Source organism: Vulpes lagopus, chromosome 20 (genome assembly GCF_018345385.1).
Source record: "Vulpes lagopus strain Blue_001 chromosome 20, ASM1834538v1, whole genome shotgun sequence".
Lineage (NCBI taxonomy): Eukaryota > Metazoa > Chordata > Mammalia > Carnivora > Canidae > Vulpes > Vulpes lagopus.
In genome coordinates, this window is record NC_054843.1 from 7,772,472 (window position 1) to 7,792,725 (window position 20,254).

Below are 20,254 nucleotides of genomic sequence, written 5' to 3' on the forward strand. Positions count from 1 at the left end.
CCGCAAGACAGCCCGGGCTCAGGTGTGGCCCCGGCTAGGCTGCCAGGACTTCCCTCGGGACCTGCGAGCGTGGTTACTGTGGAACAGGTGGTATAAGCCTGTGGCACCTGGATCGGGGCGCAGGGTGAGTGCCCTCAGCGTGCCCAGACCCCCAGCCCAGCGCCCCCGCCCACCCTGCCTCGTACCCTCCCGCAGGCGCGCTGCCGAGGTGTCTAGGTCAGAGTACTCTGAGTCCAAGCTAGAGGGCCGAGCTCATCTGTTCAGTCCTCACTTAGTTCCTCCCGTAAACTTGAAGAGGCCTAAACTTCTTTCTCCTCCCTGCTGTACTCGAAGCACCTAAATTTTTGCCTGCTATGTCTGTCAGATTTAGGAGGCGTCCCTGTAACGTTCACGCGTGCCCTGGGATCCTTCCCCAGAATCTCACCACCCGCCCCTCAGCCGGGGTGGCAGCGAGGCCCTTCGTGCCCGACGCCCAGTGTCGGCCTTCACCCTTGCTGGGCTGACCACACGGCCTTCAGCGGGAACCCGCTCCACGTGCAGGGCGCCTGGGCGGAACGTGAGCACAGAAGTGGGACGTGCTGCTGGCGCCCAGCTGCTGTCGTGGCTGATGCGTGGCGAAGGCCACCAGCCCCACGACGGGGACGTCATCCTTGGGACTCCAGCCTGGGGCCTCAGACGAGGCGACCGCAGAGCCCCTTCCGTGGGGCCGAGCTGCTCGGTGCTCGGCCTCCTGCCTTTGGCACGAAGCTCCCTGCTCTCTTGGCAGCAAGAGGCGGCTCTTTAAACAGGTGCCTCGGGTGGGTTCACACCCTCCCCCCAAGAACAGCAGTTAGGCTGCGCGCCGTCGCTGGCCGCGGTCTGTTGGCTGGGCCGGTCTGCACGTGCTCCCTCCCATTAAGAACTGTCAGGAGTGTACAGATGAGCACGAGTGTGAGTGAACAGCAAGGACTATGGCAGGTTCCCTCTGGTAAAGACCGAGGACGAGGGCAGTGTGCTTGGGAAGCGGACACCGTCCCAGGGCGAGGGGACACTGACGTGGGGCAAGCGCGCCAGAGGCGGGCAGAGGCCGTGCAGCCGCCGTGGCCGCTTCTCCTGGAGGCTCGGGGCGACGTCCGTCCGTGGGACGTGGGTACAGAGCCCCCAGGGCACCCGGCTGCCCCCCCCCCCCCCACGAGCCTGCGAGCCTGCGGCGCGGTTGGCCTGTGGTTTCTGCCGCGGGGCCCGGTGAGCACCAAGCCCCTGTTTCTCTTCCCAGAATTTGAGGTGAACGTCGTCGTGCTGCTCCACGCGGATCACCTCATCACGGAGAACTTCCCGCTGAAGCTCTGCAGGACGTAGCAGGCGGGGAGGCCGCGGGCTCGTGTTCCTGAGGATTCTGTATCAGAAACGAACCCGACCGCTCAGATTACGGCCACTGCTGTCCCTCGTTTCCTTGAGGCGTCTGCGTCCAGGCGGCTCCTCTCATCAGACCTTTCCTGGAAAGTTCCGCAGGACTTGTCAACCGTTTTTGGCCAGATCGTGCCGCGGCCAGCAGAAGTCCCTGGCTCCCGACCTCCCGGGCTGTTTCAGGGAGCAGCTTGGCCAGGCAGCGGGGTCCTGGGGGCGACAGGGAACCCTCGCGGCCCGAGGTGGCCGAGCCCGCGGCAGCACAGCGGCCTCCGGGCCGCGTCCGGTGTTGGCAGGCCCCACCGACGGCCGCAGAGCGAGGGCCGCAGAGCGCAGCCGCTGGAGCCCTGGGGCGTTTTTGCCGCTCTGGTCTGTCCTTTTATAACACGCTTCATGATGACTTCAGAACTCGGAGGAACGGGAGCAAGGCGTCCCTGCTGTCACAGGAGGACCCAGCGGCCGTCGCACCTGTCGCCGTCGGATGGCCTGCACGGCGGGCGGCGGGGCCCGGGCAGGAGGTGGAGGCCCGCACCGGGTGGTGCCGGGAAGATGCCCGGGCCTGACGCACTGGGCCTGTCAGGTGAAGCCCTGTGGTTCAGTGGATGGGAGCCTGCGGCAGCCGTTTCTGCGGGGCCACAGCTAACGAGGCGGCGGCTCTGGCGGCCCCGCCTTCCCTGACAGCCCCTGCCCCTGGGCCGGCTGAGCCAGGCGCCCCCTGGCCCCGCTGGGCTGCCACCGTCCTGGGACAGCGCCCGGTGACATGTGCCGCCCCCAGCCAACAGACCGACTCGGGCCCGGGGCCTCGCCCCTGGACCGATACAGCTTATTCACCGAGTCGTTTCCAGTTTGGTTCCCGGAGACTGCATTTGTGGCTTAGGAACCTCCTCTTAGGTTCACACGACGTTAATAATGATCTGTCTTTGATAACGTGTTTAGACGTCGGGAAACAAAGAGGCCGTACTTTTCTGGGAGATTTCAAAGGTAGGAATCATTTTTAATGAAATAAAAAACAACACCTAAATGAGAATTTTGAGAAAAGGTTTGGGATGTCTATTGCTATATAATTTCTTCAGTAAACTGCTTTTGTGGATATAAATACGTCGAGTGCTCTTCTGCGGGAATAACCGAGGACCTGCTGGCACCCAGGCTGCCTTCATTTTCATTTCATCCAATCCTGAGCGGCCGACAAGGGCCCCAGGCTGGCCATTTCCTTCCAGGGAAGGAACACCTCCCACCGGTTAGGAAGGAGAGCCCGGCTGCCCTGCCTGGCCGGAGGTGGGGGTGTCCGCTGTGGAGGACGGGGTGTCAGATCCTCCCATTAGAGCAGGGGGAGGGGACGGGAGGGGAGGGGAGGGGGGTGGGCAGAAGGAGGGAGGGGAGGGGAGGGGGGAGTCTGGACCGTGAGTCCCTAATAGTGTATTGTTTGGGAAATGCCCATATAGGCAGGAACACCTTTTGGCCGGCAGAGCTCCCCAGAAATGGGGCCTGGTTCCGTTCTCAGCCACCTAAGAGGTAAATCAGAAATAGGACGTGAGAGAGCCAACGCATTTGTGCCTGAATTCTCCAGTCGGCGTCCTGGTGGCTGGTGGGAGGTGGAGCCCTGGCAACGCTTCTGCCTCCGTCACTGGAGCCTCTGATTCCCGATCCCCGGGCCGAATTCTCCTAAGACTTTGGGGGACAGGATTACCTCCACGCGCGGGCAGAGGTTTGGGCTGCGGCAGATGGCTGCAATCTGGGATCCCACGGCCCCTTTCGGGTCCCCCCTTGCTTGTCCGGACCAAGGCTGCCGTGAAGCTTGGCCGCTGGCTGGGGTCTTCCTTCCGACTCCTTTGCTGCTGGGTGCGGTCGCGTGACCAGGACCCGGGCCCCTTCCCACAGCCGGGCAGGAACAGGCTTGCGACCCGGCCCAGCCCATGCCGGAGCTCGACGCCGTCGGGGAGGGCAGAGAAGGGGGACACCCGCCCCCAAATGTGTCGGCAGAAGGCTCACCTCCCCACCCCGTGTCACCGCAGGAGAGAGGGAGGGATGCGTCTCCAGGGCACTGACTGCTGGGACCTTGGCAGCCCAGCGCCCCAGAGCTCATGAGCAGGAGGGCAGGAGCCCCGGCCAGGGCCTAGTGGCTCCCAGAGCCTGGCACATGCCCGAAGGACGGAAGTACTGCGCCCACCTCCATGACCTCCTCTGAGCCGAGAGGTGACCTAGAGACACTCAGGTCCAGGACCTGGCTGGGGCCCACTGGGCCCGCACCAGGGCAGTGTGGCCTGGCGCTCCCTGCAGCCACCACTGCCACCTGTGCAGCGGCCGCAGGACCCCGCTGGACCCAGCCCTACCCGGAATTCCTGACCTGAGAGGCCAGAAGATGGGCAGGTTTTCACTCTTCCTAGTCAGGCAGTTACGCAGACGCAAGTTCCCAGTGTCCCCAGAGGCAGGTACCCGTCCTAAATTCCTAGAAGACAGCTGCGGTGCCTCCCCCTCGGTCCCCCGTTGGCCGGGGACAGCTGCGCCGGGCTCGCGGGCCGTGCTCGGGGAGGGACGGGCCGCACGCTGCCCTGCCCGGGGGCTGCAGCCCTGGCGCTCCGAGGGGCCGCCTGTTAGGAGACACCAGCCCGGCTCCGGGGCAGGGAGAGCGAGGGCTCCTTACTCTGCTCTGGTGCTGCACCCCGTAACCGGGAGTCCCACGAGGAGGGAGCCACTGCCCCCCTTCCCCTGAACCGGCTGTCGCCGATGGAAGGCATCTGTCCAGGTTTCCGCACACCTGCCTGCCTCCGGGGGGGCTCGCCTCACCTGGTCCAGGTTTCACTGGCCCCGAAGCCCAGGCCACCGTCGCCTCGCTTCATTTGGGCTTCTCTTACCGTGTCAACGACATGCTTTTCCTCCTGTTTCCTCCTGTTCCCCATCACGCGTGGGCCAGGCCACCGTATCTGCTGGAGAAGCCGAGGGCTCTGCTGACCTTTGTTCACAGTGATTGCCTCGGTTTTGGCGAAGTGAATTAAAGGAAGATGAGATCACGAGACAGGAAATCGGTTGCAGCTGGATGCAGCTTAGGGATGAGATGAGTGATGAAAGGCCCAAAAGTCCAAGGTAAATCACATTCTAATCCTGATTTCCTTTATAGGAAGTGAAAATATCAGAGAGTTCTAGACCACTCCCCACCACTATGATGTCCTTTAGTAATGACCTCACAACAGCCTTCCGAGGGGGGCGGTTATCCCCCTTTCACAGCTAAGCAAGCTGAGGCACAGAGGGGCTGGGACCTGCCCAACCTGCCCATCTCCTGGCCCACATCCCCCCAAACAGCCCCAACTTCCCACACTAAGAGAGCATTAGAGTGGAGAGCCATTGCCGAAGGTGCAGGTGCTCTTGTTCCCGGGGGCAGCCATGCATTCTTCATGGACTGTTGCCATCAGAGCCACTTTGTCCTTCCCGCTGAGTGTCAGAGGTCGGAGAGCCATTTTCTGTGAAGAAATCCGTTTCCACGGTAAGGCTTCTCCAAGCTAATGGATAGGAGTGGAGGTGGGAAGTCGCAAAGCAGATCAGCTGCTCGGGAAATTGCTCTGTGTATAAACAATTCTGTAACCCCAAGGAAGTCAAAACTGGACCCGCGGGTGGGAGGTCTAAGGGGTGGAGGTGAGAATAAGTCTCCTGGGTCAGTGTCTTCTCCACTCTGTCCACCAAAAGCTTGTTTATATTCGAGACTGTCAGAGGGGCTGGGATATTCAGAGAATGTGACTTTACTAAGAAACCTAAGGCCACCCAATTTGGAGACCCAAGCTGATCCAACTACACTTAACACAAAATGCAGGCAAGTGATGGAGTAAAGGCAAAACAGAATGAAAACTGGGTGAGGACCCCTGATGCCCTACTATGCTTTCCTGTGAATGTCACTGGTAAAATGGGGACACCTTGCACCCCCGTCTGGGTAGGCAGGATTCTAAGTGCTGTGAGGTTTTTCATATCCAAACCGAGCCAGTCCCTCTGAAACCTTGCAGGTCACATATAAGACACATACTCTAGGTTTTAAGAAGTTAGAGAAGTACAAAGGTATAATTTGTGCCTGTGTCTGCAAGACCCTTGTCAGATTTAGGGGAGCACCTGCTTGATCAAGACCAGGGGGTAAAAAACACCAAAACGTTTGGTTTGCCTATAATCAATATCAACTGTCATTTCCCCCAGTGATGGGTTTGTTCGGCAAGGGCTCTGGGAAGTGTGATATGCTTACCTCCTTTCTTGGGGGTCGCCCATCTAGGGGACAAAGGCTAGAGCTTCAAAACCATCACCTTTGGGTCTTAAGTGACAGAATGGCATAGCTTTCCTGTTTCAGATTTTGGTTTTGAAGTAGTATGTATTAAAACCAAAATTTAAAACCCAATACACAAAAATATGTGTTTAAGAGATGAGCATTTACTTCCTTAAGTGTTTACCACCATCTTTCTTTATATCTTACAAAAAACACATGTATTTTTTGAATCCATGGAAAATTTGCAAAAATCAGTTATATATTCTTCCAAAAGAGAAAGATAATCTCAATAAAATTTAAAAAGTAGAAATTGCCCAAGGCTTATAGTCTATCATATTAAAATCAAATGAGAAGTTCATACCAAAGGGAAAATCCAATTCAGTATAACTACTTGTAAATGTGTAATGTTCTTCAAAAAGGAACCCAAAAGGGATCCCTGGGTGGCGCAGCGGTTTAGCGCCTGCCTTTGGTCCAGGGCACAATCCTGTGGAGACCCAGGATCGAATCCCACGTCGGGCTCCCGGTGCATGGAGCCTGCTTCTCCCTCTGCCTGTGTCTCTGCCTCTCTCTCTCTCTCTGTGACTATCATGAATAAATAAAAATTTAAAAAAAAAAAAAGGAACCCAAAGCTTCATTTGCAGAACTTTTAAAATTTATTGAAAATAATATACCATATGGCAAAGAGCTTTGCGCTCTTGCCAGTGCTGCAGCCAGAGGATAATTCATAGCCTTGCCTGTTTTCATTATTATACTGGAGAGAATGAAAACTAATGAGTTAAGTACTCAAAAGTCTAGAAAAGCAAGAACAACCTGAGAATAACAACAAAAGCAGGAATTAACTGATAGGAAAGCCAAACGATTGGGAAATTTATTAATAAGTCCATGAGTTGGTACTTTGAAACAGCTGATTCAATTGGCACGTCTTTAATAGAACAAATGAAACACCCCCCCATAGAGACCTCTCTGTCTCTCGGTGTGTATCTCATAAACAAAATCTTTAAAAAATAAAGATTTTATTTATTCATGACAGAGAGAGAGAGAGAGAGAGAGAGGCAGAGACACAGGCAGAGGGAGAAGCAGGCTCCATGCAGGGAGCCCGACGTGGGACTCGATCCCACGTCCTGGGCCGAAGGAGGCACCAAACCGCTGAGCCACCCGGGCTGCCCAGTTGGGCGGCTTCTATAACAGCTTCAAGGGCCAAATAGTTCCGCGATTTAAACAACTGCAGGCTGTAGATAAAGTTGAAAACCTCCCAGTTTATTGTATGAAGTGAGTGTAGCCCTAATATCAAATCTGACCTATCAGGTGAGTGAGGCGGTCCCACGGTTGGAGTGACTTAAACAAGACTCACGTACACGTCCAGGGTAGGGAGTCCAGAGCCCGCACGTCAGCACAGAGCCACGATGGCCTCACGATCCAGGCTACTTCTGGTTCACACGTGCCACCTCGTCTTCACGGTGGAAGACAGTAACAGCTAGCTCCAGGCCTTACGTTTGTATGCCAGCAGGACGGTGGGCAAAGGCAAGGCCAGGTGCCAGCTCCATTGAGGATGGCTTCTAAAACCATATAGGACACTTCTGCCTAGATCTTATAATGGCCGCAGATAGCTGCAGAGAAGCAAGAAATAAACAGTATTCTGTGTGGTCATGTGCCGAACTGAAAAGTATCAGGTCTCACAAGGGACAACTGAACGCTGACAAAGCAGGAAAACCCCCATGAACCTATTGCACTTATCAATACAGATCCAAAGATCCTAAATAAAATACAAGTTGATTTTTCCATGTATTAAAAAACCAGTCTATCAGGACCAGAAAGCAGGGGTGTGTCTGTGTGTGTGTGTTGGGCGGGGGGGGGGGGGGGGGGGGTGTTCCGGTGCGAAGAGGCAGTTCAACCCTAGGAAATCTACCAGCATAATGTATCACATTAGTGTGTTGAAAGAAACCATCTTGATGGATCCCATAGGGTGTATATCCTTTTAACTTTTTATTTTGGAAGTTTCCAACATCTGCAAAAGGAGAGAATCCTATAGATTATGTCATATCCAAAAAATATGTATTCTTTTTGTTAATGTCCTTACTGAGCTAGGACTCGACCCGTTCACAGTGTACGGCCTCACAGTATACTTACTCCCAGAGTAGCGGAACCATCACGATTTAAATTTAGAACATTTAAAAAAAAAAATTTAGAACATTTCTTCACCCCAAACAGAAACCGCGAACCTATCAGTAGTCAGTCACTTCCTGTCTTCCACCCCGAGAAACCAGTCGTTTCCTTTCTGTCTCCATACGCTTTGCCTGTCCTGGACGTTTCGTCCACGCAGAAGCCTGGGTTATGTGGCCGTGTGTGACCTTTCTCTGCCTTGGCGTCCCATGTCTGAGGTTCACCCGCATGGCAGCGTGGATCGGGGGCTCGTTACTTTTTATGGCCAAGTAGCATTCCATCGCCCAGCCATACCGTACGGCGTTTATTCATCAGTTGACAGCCGTTGGAACCCCGCTTTCTGGCAATCGAGAGAAATGCTGCCACCAACACTCATAAACACACACGCTTTTATGTGGACATGTGTTTTTACTCTTCTTGGATCGTCTAGGGATTGAAGTTCAGGATCATAGGAGGCCGTTTAATCTTTTGAGGAACTGCCAGACTGTTTGCCAGAGCAGCTGCACCACCTTACGTTCCCGCCAGGAATCCAGCAGGGTCCGGTTTCTCCACGTCCTCCGCGCCACTTACCGTGGTCCATCTTCTGTTCCTGTAGCCGCCCCCGTGGGTGTGAAGTTGTATCTCATTGTGATTTGGGTTTTCCTCTCTCTGAAGACTAATGACACTGAGCATCTTTTCATCTGCTTATTGGCCATCTGTATGTCATCTTTGGAGCAATGTCTATTCAGATCCTTTGCCCATTACTTAATTGGATTATTTTCCTTTTTTTTTTTTTTTTCCTTTTCATTATTGAGTTATGAGAGTTCTTTGTACATTCTGTTTGCAAATCTCTTTTTGGATATATGATTTCCAAGTATTTTCCCCTATTCTGTGGGTTGCCTTTTCACCATCTTAATACATAATTTGCAGCATAAGTTTTAAAATTTGATGTAGGGATCCCTGGGTGGCGCAGCGGTATGGCGCCTGCCTTTGGCCCGGGGCGCGATCCTGGAGACCCGGGATCGAATCCCACGTCGGGCTCCCGGTGCATGGAGCCTGCTTCTCCCTCTGCCTGTCTCTGCCTCTCTCTCTCTCTCTCTGTGACTATAGTGAATAAATAAATAAATAATCTTTAAAAAATAAAATAAAATAAAATTTGATGTAGTCCAGTTTTTTTCTTTTCTTGCTTGAGCTTCTGGTGTCATATCTAAGAACCTACTGCCTAATCCAAAATCCATGAAGATTTACTCTAATGGCTTTTTTTCCCCAAGAGTCTTATAGTTTTAGCTGTTAGATTTATGTCTCTGAACAATTTTGAGTTAATTCTTTATATCATGTGAAGTAGAGATCTAACCTCATTCTTCTGCATCTGGATATATAGTTGTCCCAGCACCATTTGTCAAAATGCAATTTTTTCCTCAAGAATTGTCTTTGGCACCCTGGTAAAAAATCAGTTGACCATAAATGTATGGGTTTCTGGACCCTGGATTCTTTTCCATTAATCTATATCTCTATTTTTTATGTCAGTACCATACTGTCTTGGTCACTATAGCTTTGTAGTAAGTCTTGAAATTGTGAGGTGTTAGTTCTGTAACGTTTATTTTCATTTTTAAAATTGTTTAGGGTGTTTTGCATTTCCAAATGAATCTGAGGATCAGCTTGTCAATTTCTGCAAGAAAGTTACCTAGGGTTTTGATAAGAATTACGCTGAATTATAATTAAAAACTATAAAAATTATATTGCCAATAATCACCTCAAAAGGAAGTAAATTCCAGGGTATCCGTGGGTGGCTCAGCATGGTGAAGCATCTGCCTTCGGCCCAGGGCATGATCCTGGAGTCTCGGGATCGAGTCCCACGTCGGGCTCCCTGAGTGGAGCCTGCTTCTCCCTCTGCCTGTGTCTCTTTCTTTCCCTCTCTCTGTGTATCTCATGAATAAATAAATAAAATCTTTAAAAAAAAAAAAAGGAAGTAAATTCCAAAGGTATAAAAAATGTGAAAGTAAATAACAAAATAATAATACCAGAAGAGGATACTGTAAGTGAATAATCACCAAATTCCACACATGAAACTAATATCACCCTGTATGTTAACTAACTGGAATTTATTTATTTTTCTTTTTTTTTTAATTTTTATTTATTTATGATAGTCACACAGAGAGAGAGAGAGAGGCAGAGACACAGGCAAAGGGAGAAGCAGGCTCCATGCACCGGGAGCCCGATGTGGGATTCGATCCCGGGTCTCCAGGATCGCGCCCCGGGCCAAAGGCAGGCGCTAAACCGCTGCGCCACCCAGGGATCCCAACTAACTGGAATTTAAATAAAAACCTTTAAAAGAAGAAGATATAGATAATATATAACTTATAGGATGAAACTTTTACAATATGACAGCAAAGACAAAAGTCATCAGGAAAAGTATTGATGGTAAAGACCTTCAGTACATAAAAGAGTTCTGTGAGTCAAGAAAGAAAAGACAGATTAGGAAAAACATTTATCATAATGACTTGAAAGGGATTCATGTCATTAATATATAGGAATACTCTTACAGATCAGTAAGAAAAATAGGAGCACCCCAAAAGAAAACAGGTCAAGAAAGGAAAAGACAATTCATCAAAGGAAAAAAAGCGTGTAGCCAATAAACTCATGAAAACAAAGGGTCAACCTCATGAATTTCCTCATTTATGCAACATATTTATTAAGCAATACTATTTGTCAGCCGTTGTTCTAAGATACCTAGCGGAAGGGATAAAAAGCATGGTGTCTGTGAGAGCTAAAGGTTCATCAGTTCTCTGTATTAAGAGAAATGTGGGAACAAAATTATATTAGCCCTTTCTTTGATTCAGAAATGTATGAAATCAGATATGTGAGAATCTTCATTTAAAGAAAAGTGGTAATGCCAATCACATGGCCTAATAATCCTTGGCTGGTTCAGGCTCTGTGTTACAAATTTCTGTTCTTTCCTCACAATAGAAACTAAGTACAAAATATTTATGACTCAGGGAGATAAACAAAGACCTTGTTGTGATGAATCAGGTTGAAACAAGCAAGGAACACTAAATAAGCCTAAAGCCTGGCTTGGCTCCATCATAACTACATTTTCTGTGCTGTGCCTTTTTGCTAAGCAGTATTGCAAAATAATAAATGATCTTTAAACACCTGCCATGTATTCTTTAACCTCTTAGCTTAAATCAATTGCTTGATATATATAGTATGGTTTTTTTTTAATTTTAAATTTTAAAAAATGTAAGTAAGGTAGTGCTCATTCATGAATTATATGTTTGTTATTTTCCCTTTTTTAAAGATTTTATTTATTGAGAGGGAGAGCGGGAGAGAGACCGAGCAGGGGGGAGGGGGAGGGGGAGAGGGAGAAGCAGACTCCCCACAGAGCAGGGAGCCCAATATAGGGCTCCATCCCAGGACTCTGGGATCATGACCTGAGGGGAAGGCAGAGGCTTAACTGAGCACCCAGGTGCCCCTGTATGTCTGTCATTTTCACCTAAATTATAAATGAAATCACATCTTCTCTCTTGCTTTCTTTGTTCTCCATTAAGCTTCCATTTTTCTGTGATAGTTTCCATGATTTATTATCTCCCTTTTTCAAAAGTATAATAGACCTATTATAAAGAAATTAAAGTGTTTTAGGGGTGCCTCTGCCCCTCCCCCCAATCATGCTCTCTCTCTCTCTCTCTCAAATAATCTTTAAAAAAATTAACGTGTTTTACACACTAAGCCTAAATATAGACCAGATCTTTGTTTAGAGATCAACATGTATGTCCTCATGGAGTTTATAATTACAGATAATGAAAGATGTGAATTTCTAAAATAGTGTTTAGGAACTTCTGCTTCTACACCATGAAGGGGCAACTGGTACCAAACTTACCTTCATTTCATAAACAAAAGTTGGACAAAATATAGAAAACACCAGTGTTTAGACATTAGAATAGTCAGGGCAGGACTGAGATCCCTGAGAAATGAGAAACACACAAAGTGAGTCCTAGGAATACCGAGGCTTGGCACATGGAGGGGGGACCTGCAGATTTGAGGAGTTTGAGATCGGAGTTTGGGCAGACTGAAGTGGCGGGAATTTGAGATTCAGAATACTGGAGAGGAGAAAGATACATAGAGAAAAAACTTTAGAAATCCGAAAGGAATCCTCTTGAACCTGTTGCTTAAAATTTAGTCATATACACGTACAGTGAAACTCCAAAAGGCAAGGAAATACCAGGTATCTAGAAGTCAGAATGTTTCCAGAACTGACACAGTGCTGAGAGGCATTTGGATTCCAACTAGCCAGAGAGAAGATTCCAGAATGATCACACATAAGTAGCAAGGTTACTCTAAATCCATCCCCAAAAAGCTTAAAAACAAGCCTTAATGGGCTCAAGCTAATCTTCAAGCAGTTTACTATCAGGCAAAACAAACTCAGCACTCTCCAAAGGAAGCCACAGACTCCAGACCCTCAGTGGTATGACACACAATATCTAGTATCCAATCAAAATTACTGTAGACACTCCAAGAAGTGAAGAATATGATCCATAAACAGGAGAAAATTCGGTCAAAATCCAGAGATCCAGAATTGGCAGAGAAAGCAAATTAGCAAACAAGGAATTTAAAATATTTAAAACATGCTGAAGGATTTATGAAAAACCAGAGCATGATGAGAAAAGAAGCTGAAGACATAAAAAAGAATCAGATGCTGAGCACCTATTTACTAGAAGGGATGCTACTGATTTGTGGATCATTGAATAAGGCCAATTAGATCTTCAGAAAAAAAAAAAAGAGAGAAAGGAAGAAACAGAGGGAAAGGAAATGAAGAAAGATCCTCATGACCTGTGGGATGATGTCAAGCGGTCTATCACTTATCCCGGAAGTTCTAGAAAAAAGTGTTGAGTGGAAGCAGAAATGTATTTATGTGAATAATGACTGAAAAATTTCCAAACTTGGTGAAAAGTGAAATAGTCAAATAGATTTTGTTACATCAACATTGATCTAATATAATACTTAGAGAGTTGCTAAATTGGATAAGGTAGATTTGTATGTATTTATATATGGAAAAATCATATATATTTAAAGAAAAGCAAGGTATACAATCATAGGTATAGAATCGTCCCATTTGTGTAACTTTGAAAAGGACTATTGTATATGAAATGAACGTAGGAGTATCCACACTAAACTTGTGGAAGTGGATTCCTTTGGAACAGGGGATCAGGGTAGAGGCACAGAACAGATTCGTATTTATTTTTAGTTTGCTTATTCTGTAGTATTTGAATGTTTCTCTTTTCCATATATTTTTTTAATTTTTAAAACAAACACGATTTAAAAATATAAAATCTATGACGCGTTCTCATGTACTGCTGGTGGGCCTGTAAATTGGTACATATATGTACACATGTATATACACAAATACAAATACATATGTGACACAGATTATGAAAAAATACAAAGAATTTACAAAGAAAATTTTAAGGTGAAGAGAGTATGCTACGATAATTTTCACATTACAGAGGACATCAAATCCTTGTCAACATACATAGTTCTTCCGGGGATATATATAAACCTGAAACACAAGAAAATGGAGTAGAGGCGCCTGGGTAGTGCTGTTAAAGTGTCTGACTCATGGTTTTGGCTCAGGTCATGATCTCAGGGTCGTGGGATCAAGCCCCGTGTTGGGCTTATTGGTCAGCATGGCATCTGCTTGTGCCTCTCCCTCTGCTCCTCCCCTGACTTGCACTTTCTTTGCTGAAAAATAATCTTAAAAAAGAAGAAAATAGAGCAAAGAGCTGGAGAAATGAGTGAGACCCAAGAAAAAATTATTCACCCCTGAGAGCCCTTGGTGGGGACTCCAGGATAGCCGTCCAGTGGCTAGGCCCCCGCCATTACACCTAAATCCGCAACCACTGGTCCAGTCCACACCAGGCAGGAGGGCCTATGTCCACATGAAGCCTCTCAGGGTAGCAGAGAGGACAGGTAAGGAGGGTTGTATCTTCTGCTTTGCTTGAAAGCGTCTGAAGGTAAGAGAGGTAGACTCTCTTGTCTTACTCATTGCCTATAACAAAACAGCTGACACTTATCTTGGCCTTACCACGTGCCAGGCACCATTCTAGGTGCCTCACATTAGTTCTTAATTCTCACAAACCTGTGAAGAGATTACTCTGTCTCCATCTTACAGATGAGGAAACAAGCATGGAGAGATCAGTGTAATTTGCCCAAGGTTACCCAGTGAGGAGTGTTGGAGCCGATACCCTCAGCCACTGCTATCCCCATTAGGGCCCTGACAGCAGGGTGGGAGGTAACGAGATCCCTTTCCAAAGGGAAGCTCTTCCCAGGCCCAACTGGCATATGATTGACTCAGTTGTCCAACTGGCTGACATCTGTAATTCCTTACCTCCAGGTACCCGGGTCTTCCACCTTGACTGCATCTTGGAAGTACCCGGATGGGGCTTTTAAGAGCCCCAGAGGCCACAGTTTGACTACTTATCCCAGTTACTGAGAAGAAAGCCCAAACTGTGACTCCCATGTGCAGCAGATGGAGGGCCACAGCTTCACTCACTGAGAACGGTGCTTTCCGAGAGCTCTGTAACTTCACCCTTCCTGAGGGAAACAAGATTTTCCTACCCTGCCCCTGGGCCCACCTCACACTGCAGAATATGAACAGCTTCTGTAAGCTTCCGGGGGTCTTGCTTGGAGCAGGTATGCAACAAATGTTGGTTGACTAAGGAAGGAGAATGCAAAGCAGGGCCTGGAGAAAAGCTGATGAGATCACCAACCTGCGGTTAGGACAGTTGAATCGGCCATTGTTTTGAAAAACAGATGAGGTTAAAACCTAAATTAGCTCAACCCATATTTAGTTAGTAATTGCATGTAAATCCCCAGGCCTGCCTCCGAAGCAAATAGAAAGATAAATCTTTCATCTGTAAAATATGGACAGTAACTCCTACTGTGAAGGATTCAAACACTTGGCACAGGGCCCGGCCCATAAAAAGAGCTGGGTAAATGTGGCCATTATTGTTCCCTCAAAATGTGCAATGAGGAGGCAGGTATGAATAGAGCAACTTCATCAGCAGTTTTGCATTCACTGGCTGTGGGCACGCCCTGTGCTGGGGGCTCCCTGGCCAAGCAGCCGGCGCCTGTCTTCACGGCCCATGAAATCAGCTCTGGAGTTAGACTAGAAATCAGGTTCAGGGCCTGAGAATTTTCTAATTTGTTGTTGTAATCCTAAAAATAAATCATTTTGTCCTGCTAGTTACTACACACATACTCACATGCGGTGTATTTTATGTTTACTGCCATTGAGAAAAAAGTAAAAGCATAAAATGTACTTTCCTATGCAGCGCCTAACGCGAGACTGGGTGGTTTTGTCGTAGAACTCGCTGGGTCTTCAGAGGAACCGCTGACAGCTCTGCCCAATGTTAAGAGCTCTAGAGGGAAGTTGTCAACAGAGGAAACTCATCAGATGTGGCGGATGTAATTAAATTAAGACCAGGAAATAGATTCCAAGATGAGAGGATGAAAGGAGGTCCTGATATTTTAAAGTAAACATATAACATGAAAAACTGGCATTTAAAAGGTCATTTTACATCACAGGAGATAATATTTTGGGGGAGAGCTTTACCTTATAAAATAATCTGAAGGCATCATCGAGTTTTCTATAATCAGAGAACTTTGGTGCGTGTTTCATATAAAAAAATGAATAAAGCAAATTATCAGTGCTTTTTTATCTATCCCTATAATTCATACCAGTTTTAGTTTCTGTTCTGCTTCTAGATGGAGAGAGATTTAAAGCCTACATCGGGGCCCCTTCTCTGCTACAGGGACCTAACATTCCTTTTGATAACTAGTATTTTTTATATTTGTATTTACAGCCAATATTTTCATGATTAGCAGTAGTTTAATATTAGTCAAATATGTTTAAATAGCTCCTATGGTAACCTGATAAGAAATATACACATATATGCTACTATACACATAATTTTTTTAAAAACCAATATAATGCTCAGATCTAATATAAAGAAGAAATAAAAGTGATATATTGTAAAATAATACATATTTCAACAAGTAGCTGCTTAGGTGCAGATAAAGAAGACACCTAGACAATACTGAAGTACTCAGTGCCCGTACGCACAGAATCACCATGAACGTGACAGCTACAAATGTGCTGTTCTGGGGACTTAACCACAGAACGGTGCCGTTGGAGGATATCACTTTCCAAAATGGTAAACAACTCTTGAAAAAATTCTGAGAAAAGAAAAATACAGTCAAACCTCAAACCTCTATTTGCACAGTAATTGCATTCCTAGCAAATTCAAGTACATTAAAATTCAAAAGTACATTAAAACACCAATACTTTCTGAAAACAAAATTTAAAAATAAAAACTAAAACACCAATGCTTGGTGTTCATACACAAAGTTAGGGTCTCAATCTGTACTGTCCAACTCAGTGACCACAAGCCACTCGCTATGTGTGACTATGGGGCATTTGAAATGTGATTACTCTGGATATTGTAGACTACTAGACTTGGAATAATTTTTTTTAAAAAAGGGGGGTACCTGGGTGGCTCAATTAAGTAACTTTTGATTTCAGCTCAGGTCATGATCTCAGCATCATGCGATCAAACCCCACATCAGACTCTGCACTGGGCATGGAGCCTACTTAAGATTCTCTTTCTTCAGGGACGCCTGGGTGGCTCAGTGGTTGAGCTCTGCCCTTGTTTTTTTTTTTTTTAAGATTTCATTTATTTATTCATGAGAGACACACAGAGAGAGAGAGAGAGGCAGAGACACAGGCAGAGGGAGAAGCAGGCTCCATGCAGGGAGCCTGATGTGGGACTCGATCCCAGGTCTCCAGGATCACATCCTGCGCTGAAGTGGCGCTATCCCACTGAGCCACCCAGGCTGCCCGAGCATCTGCCTTTGGCTCAGGGTGTGATCCTAGGGTCGTGGGATCGAGTCCCACATCTGGCTCCCTGCAGGGAGCCTGCTTCTCCCTTTGCCTATGTCTCTGTGTCTCTCATAAATAAATAAATAAAATCTTTTTTAAAAAAAATAATAATAATGTAATATATCTCCATGTTAATGTTTATATTGACTATATGTTAAAATAATATTTTGGATAAATGTAAAATTTTTAAAAATATACAATAAGATTAGTGCCAACATTAACTTTACTTGTTTCTTTTTACTTTTTTAAACATAGCTATTAGAACATTTAAAATATAATATGTGACTTGTAATATTGGACAGCAGCACTTTTGTGTAGACTGGGTTTGGTGGATCTTTGAAAAATCTTACTGGGAGAGGGGCCAATCCTCACTCTGTGGGATTATCTGGCTCACAGCACAATATCTCGCATTCCTGGCCCTCCCTACCTGACTTCTAGTCGTTGCGACAACCACACATATCTCCAAAATACTTACCTTGGGGCCACAGGGTGTGGACCACTCTCCCTACAGGATGAAGTTCCCAGCTACTCTCTCCAGCTCCTCACACAGCTTTGGCCGCATACTCTATGCCTCAGCAGCCCCGAGCTCCATGGACACCCCAAGTTTGCTTCTAAATTCCATCTGGATAATATTTCAAATCGCTTGCTGGTCACACAGACTCAAGGCACCTAGTACATTTAAGTATAGTTAGTATGTTCACTGAGGTAATTCATAAACTGTGCCAATGAAACAAATCTCAAACTATTTTAAAGGATTCAAATAATATACAGTTATGTTTTCAGATCACAACAGTTGTGTTAGATCACAATAATTCAACATAATTAGATTATATTGAAGTAAGATATTTAGAAAAACTTCAAGTATTGGAATCTAAACACACTACGGCATAGTTCATGGATCAAACAAAGCATCATTGGGAATTTAGAAGATACTTTGAGCTGAATGAAAAGGGAAACAACACATCACAATTTATAAGATGCAGCTAAAGCACTCTTTGGAGGAAAATTCATAATTCTATATGCATATAATAGAAAAGACGGTACAGTTAAAACCAATAATCTGGGCACCTGGATGGCTCAGTGGTTGAGCATCTGCCTTTGGCTCAGGTCGTGACCCCGGGGTCCTGGGATCGAGTCCCACGTCAGGTTCCCCGCAAGGAGCCTGCTTCTCCCTCTGCCTGTGTCTCTGCCTCTCTCTGTGTGTCTCTCAGGAATAAATGAAATCTAAAAAAAAAAACAAAAACAAAAAAACCTTTTCCACAGAGAAAATTCCAAATTATTCAACATCTAACAGAGAAAGAGTACCCAAATTACACAAACTCTTTCAGAAACCAGAACACTCTGCCGTTCATTTCATGAGGTCAGCCCTGACACCACATCCTGAAGGAGACATTCCAAGTACAGATTTGCAAACTGATACGACCTCAAACATAGAGGTAAAAATCTTCAGAGTATTATCCAGTATAATGCAGCAATATAGAAATACATACCTCATGAATTAACAGGGTTTATCAGATGTGATTCACCACATTAACAGAAAAGAAATCACGTGATCACTAAAAAAAATGGACAAAAATTCTACATCTATTAATGATTTTTAAAACTCTCAACACCACCACCACCAACAAAAAATTCTCAACAAACTAGGAATATGGAGGAAATTTCCTTAACTGGATAAAGGGCATCTATGGAAAATCCATAGCTAACATCATACTTAATGATGAAAAACTAAATTTTTTCCTCCTAAAACTTGGAACAAAGAATGTTTTATACTGGAGGTCCTGGCCAATACAGTTTAAGTAAAAAACAATACAAAGCATAAGATTGGAAGGGAAAGAGTGAAAATGCCTCTATTTGCAGCCATAATTGTCTACACAAAAGATCTAAGGGGTAAAAAAAAAATACTATGAGAATTAATAAGATCATTAATCAAGGGGACAGAACACAAGGTCAATATACAGAAATTATATTTCTGTGCACCAGCAAAAATCTCCTGGAAAATGAAGTTTAGAAATGGCATTTCCCGAGGCACATCTGTGGCTCGGTCGGTGAAGCATCTGCCTTCAGCTCAGGTCATGATCTCAGGATCCTGGGATTGAACCCAGCCTAGGCGTAGGAATCTCTGCTCAGCAGGGAGCCTGCTTCTCCCTCTCCCTCCGCCTGCCACTCTCCCTGCTTGTGTTCTCTCTCTCTGTCAAATAAATAAATAAAATCTTTTTTTTTAAATTGCATTTCCAGGGGTATCAAAATGTGCAGCATAGTTAGGAATGTATTTAATGAAAGATACGAAAGACCAGAGTGAAAACTATAAAACATTAATGAGAGAAAATTTAAAAGATCTAAATAAATGGAGAGATATATCATGTTTACAAGTTGGAATCATCAGTGCTGTTAACGTATTCGTCCTTCAAAAATTGATCTGTAGATTCAGGGCAATCGCAAAACCCCCAGGAGGGCCTTATGTATAAAATGATAACCCGCGTCTAAATTGTACTTGGAAATGCAAAAGAGCTAGAATAGCCAAAGTTATTTTGAAAAAGGAAAATGCTGATGCTGGACTATACTCACTTGCTCAGGCTGCCATAACAAAATACCACAGGCTGCCTGGCTTAAACAACAGAGATTGATTTTCTCACCGTTCTGGAATCTGGAGGTCCCAGGTCCCTGATGACGGTGTCGGCAGGCTTCATTTCTCCTGAGGCCTCTCTGCTCGGCTTGCAAACAGCCGCCTTCTCACTCTGTCCTCACATGGTCTTTTCTCTCCATGTGTATCCCAGGGGGTCTCTCCTTTTCTCATAAGGACACAACAGTTTTGGATAAGGGCTCCACCCTTATGACCTCCTTTAACCTTAGTTACATCCGTGGCTTGGTCGGCTGAAAGGTTCTATTTCTATTTCCAAATAAAGTCGTTAGGGGTTAAGGCTTCAACATGTGAATTTGGGGGAGACACACAATTCGGTCTCTAACATGGATCTCGCCCATAAAGAGTCTGATTCAGTTGTGCTGGGGGATCCTGGTTATAGGATCCTTACATGAGTCGCCACAGCTGATAACCACTAAGTGAGGACTAGGGTCTCACCCCACAAAGGGGCGGAAGTCACGGAGGCTCTCTTGGGCCATGTGAACTCTGATTGAGGACATCAACTAGACACCTGCACAGATACCCTGTGAATAAGTGCCTGCTGGGAAAGAGTTCTATTTCAGACACGTCCCCCACCTCGTGTGGTCCTGGGATCAGCTGTGTAACATACTCAGCCCAATGTCAGGCCCAGAATGAGGCTCACTAAATAGAAGTCATTGGCCAGGCACTAAATTTCACATTTGCTCCACTCGAAGATCCAGATTTTTCCCACTCTACCCTAGTGATTTCCATGATGTGAGGAAGCCTAGCAGTAAGAGAGGGGGGAGCAATAATATTCTCATATTATGTAGTCAGAAGCCCCAGTGTTTAGGTGCTAGTGGATTTTTTTTTTTCACTTTAAAGTTCCTGTGTTTGTATGCTGTCATTTTGGGGGTGTGCTAACCAGAGCCATTTAGTGACAGATGGTCTAGCCACC

General features: G+C 46.3%; 2 protein-coding genes and 1 long non-coding RNA gene across 3 annotated transcripts in view; 1 reads left to right on the top strand and 2 right to left on the bottom strand.

Moving 5' to 3' along the window:
- The window catches only part of VPS26C (VPS26 endosomal protein sorting factor C), a 46,680-nt gene extending 44,198 nt beyond the window's left edge, over positions 1–2,482 (top strand). Inside the window, exon 8 of the mRNA XM_041734967.1 lies at positions 1,256–2,482. Within this exon, the coding sequence (XP_041590901.1) occupies positions 1,256–1,338 (83 nt within the window). The 3' untranslated portion in view covers positions 1,339–2,482. The remainder of the gene's footprint in view (positions 1–1,255) is intronic.
- Positions 2,483–2,570: 88 nt separating this feature from the next.
- Positions 2,571–3,301, bottom strand: LOC121479331 (MAPK-interacting and spindle-stabilizing protein-like). Its single transcript, XM_041734885.1, has 2 exons — positions 3,074–3,301; positions 2,571–2,891 (listed from the first exon to the last, which is right to left on the bottom strand). The coding sequence occupies exons 1-2, from the start codon at positions 3,299–3,301 to the stop codon at positions 2,625–2,627; spliced, it is 495 nt and encodes a 164-aa protein (XP_041590819.1). The 3' UTR covers positions 2,571–2,624.
- A 10,618-nt stretch (positions 3,302–13,919) lies between these two features.
- On the bottom strand, positions 13,920–17,826 carry LOC121479418. The gene is made up of 3 exons (XR_005984718.1): positions 17,766–17,826; positions 17,173–17,366; positions 13,920–15,177 (listed from the first exon to the last, which is right to left on the bottom strand). It is a non-coding gene; the product is annotated as an uncharacterized LOC121479418 (long non-coding RNA).
- Between the last annotated feature and the right edge of the window lie 2,428 nt (positions 17,827–20,254).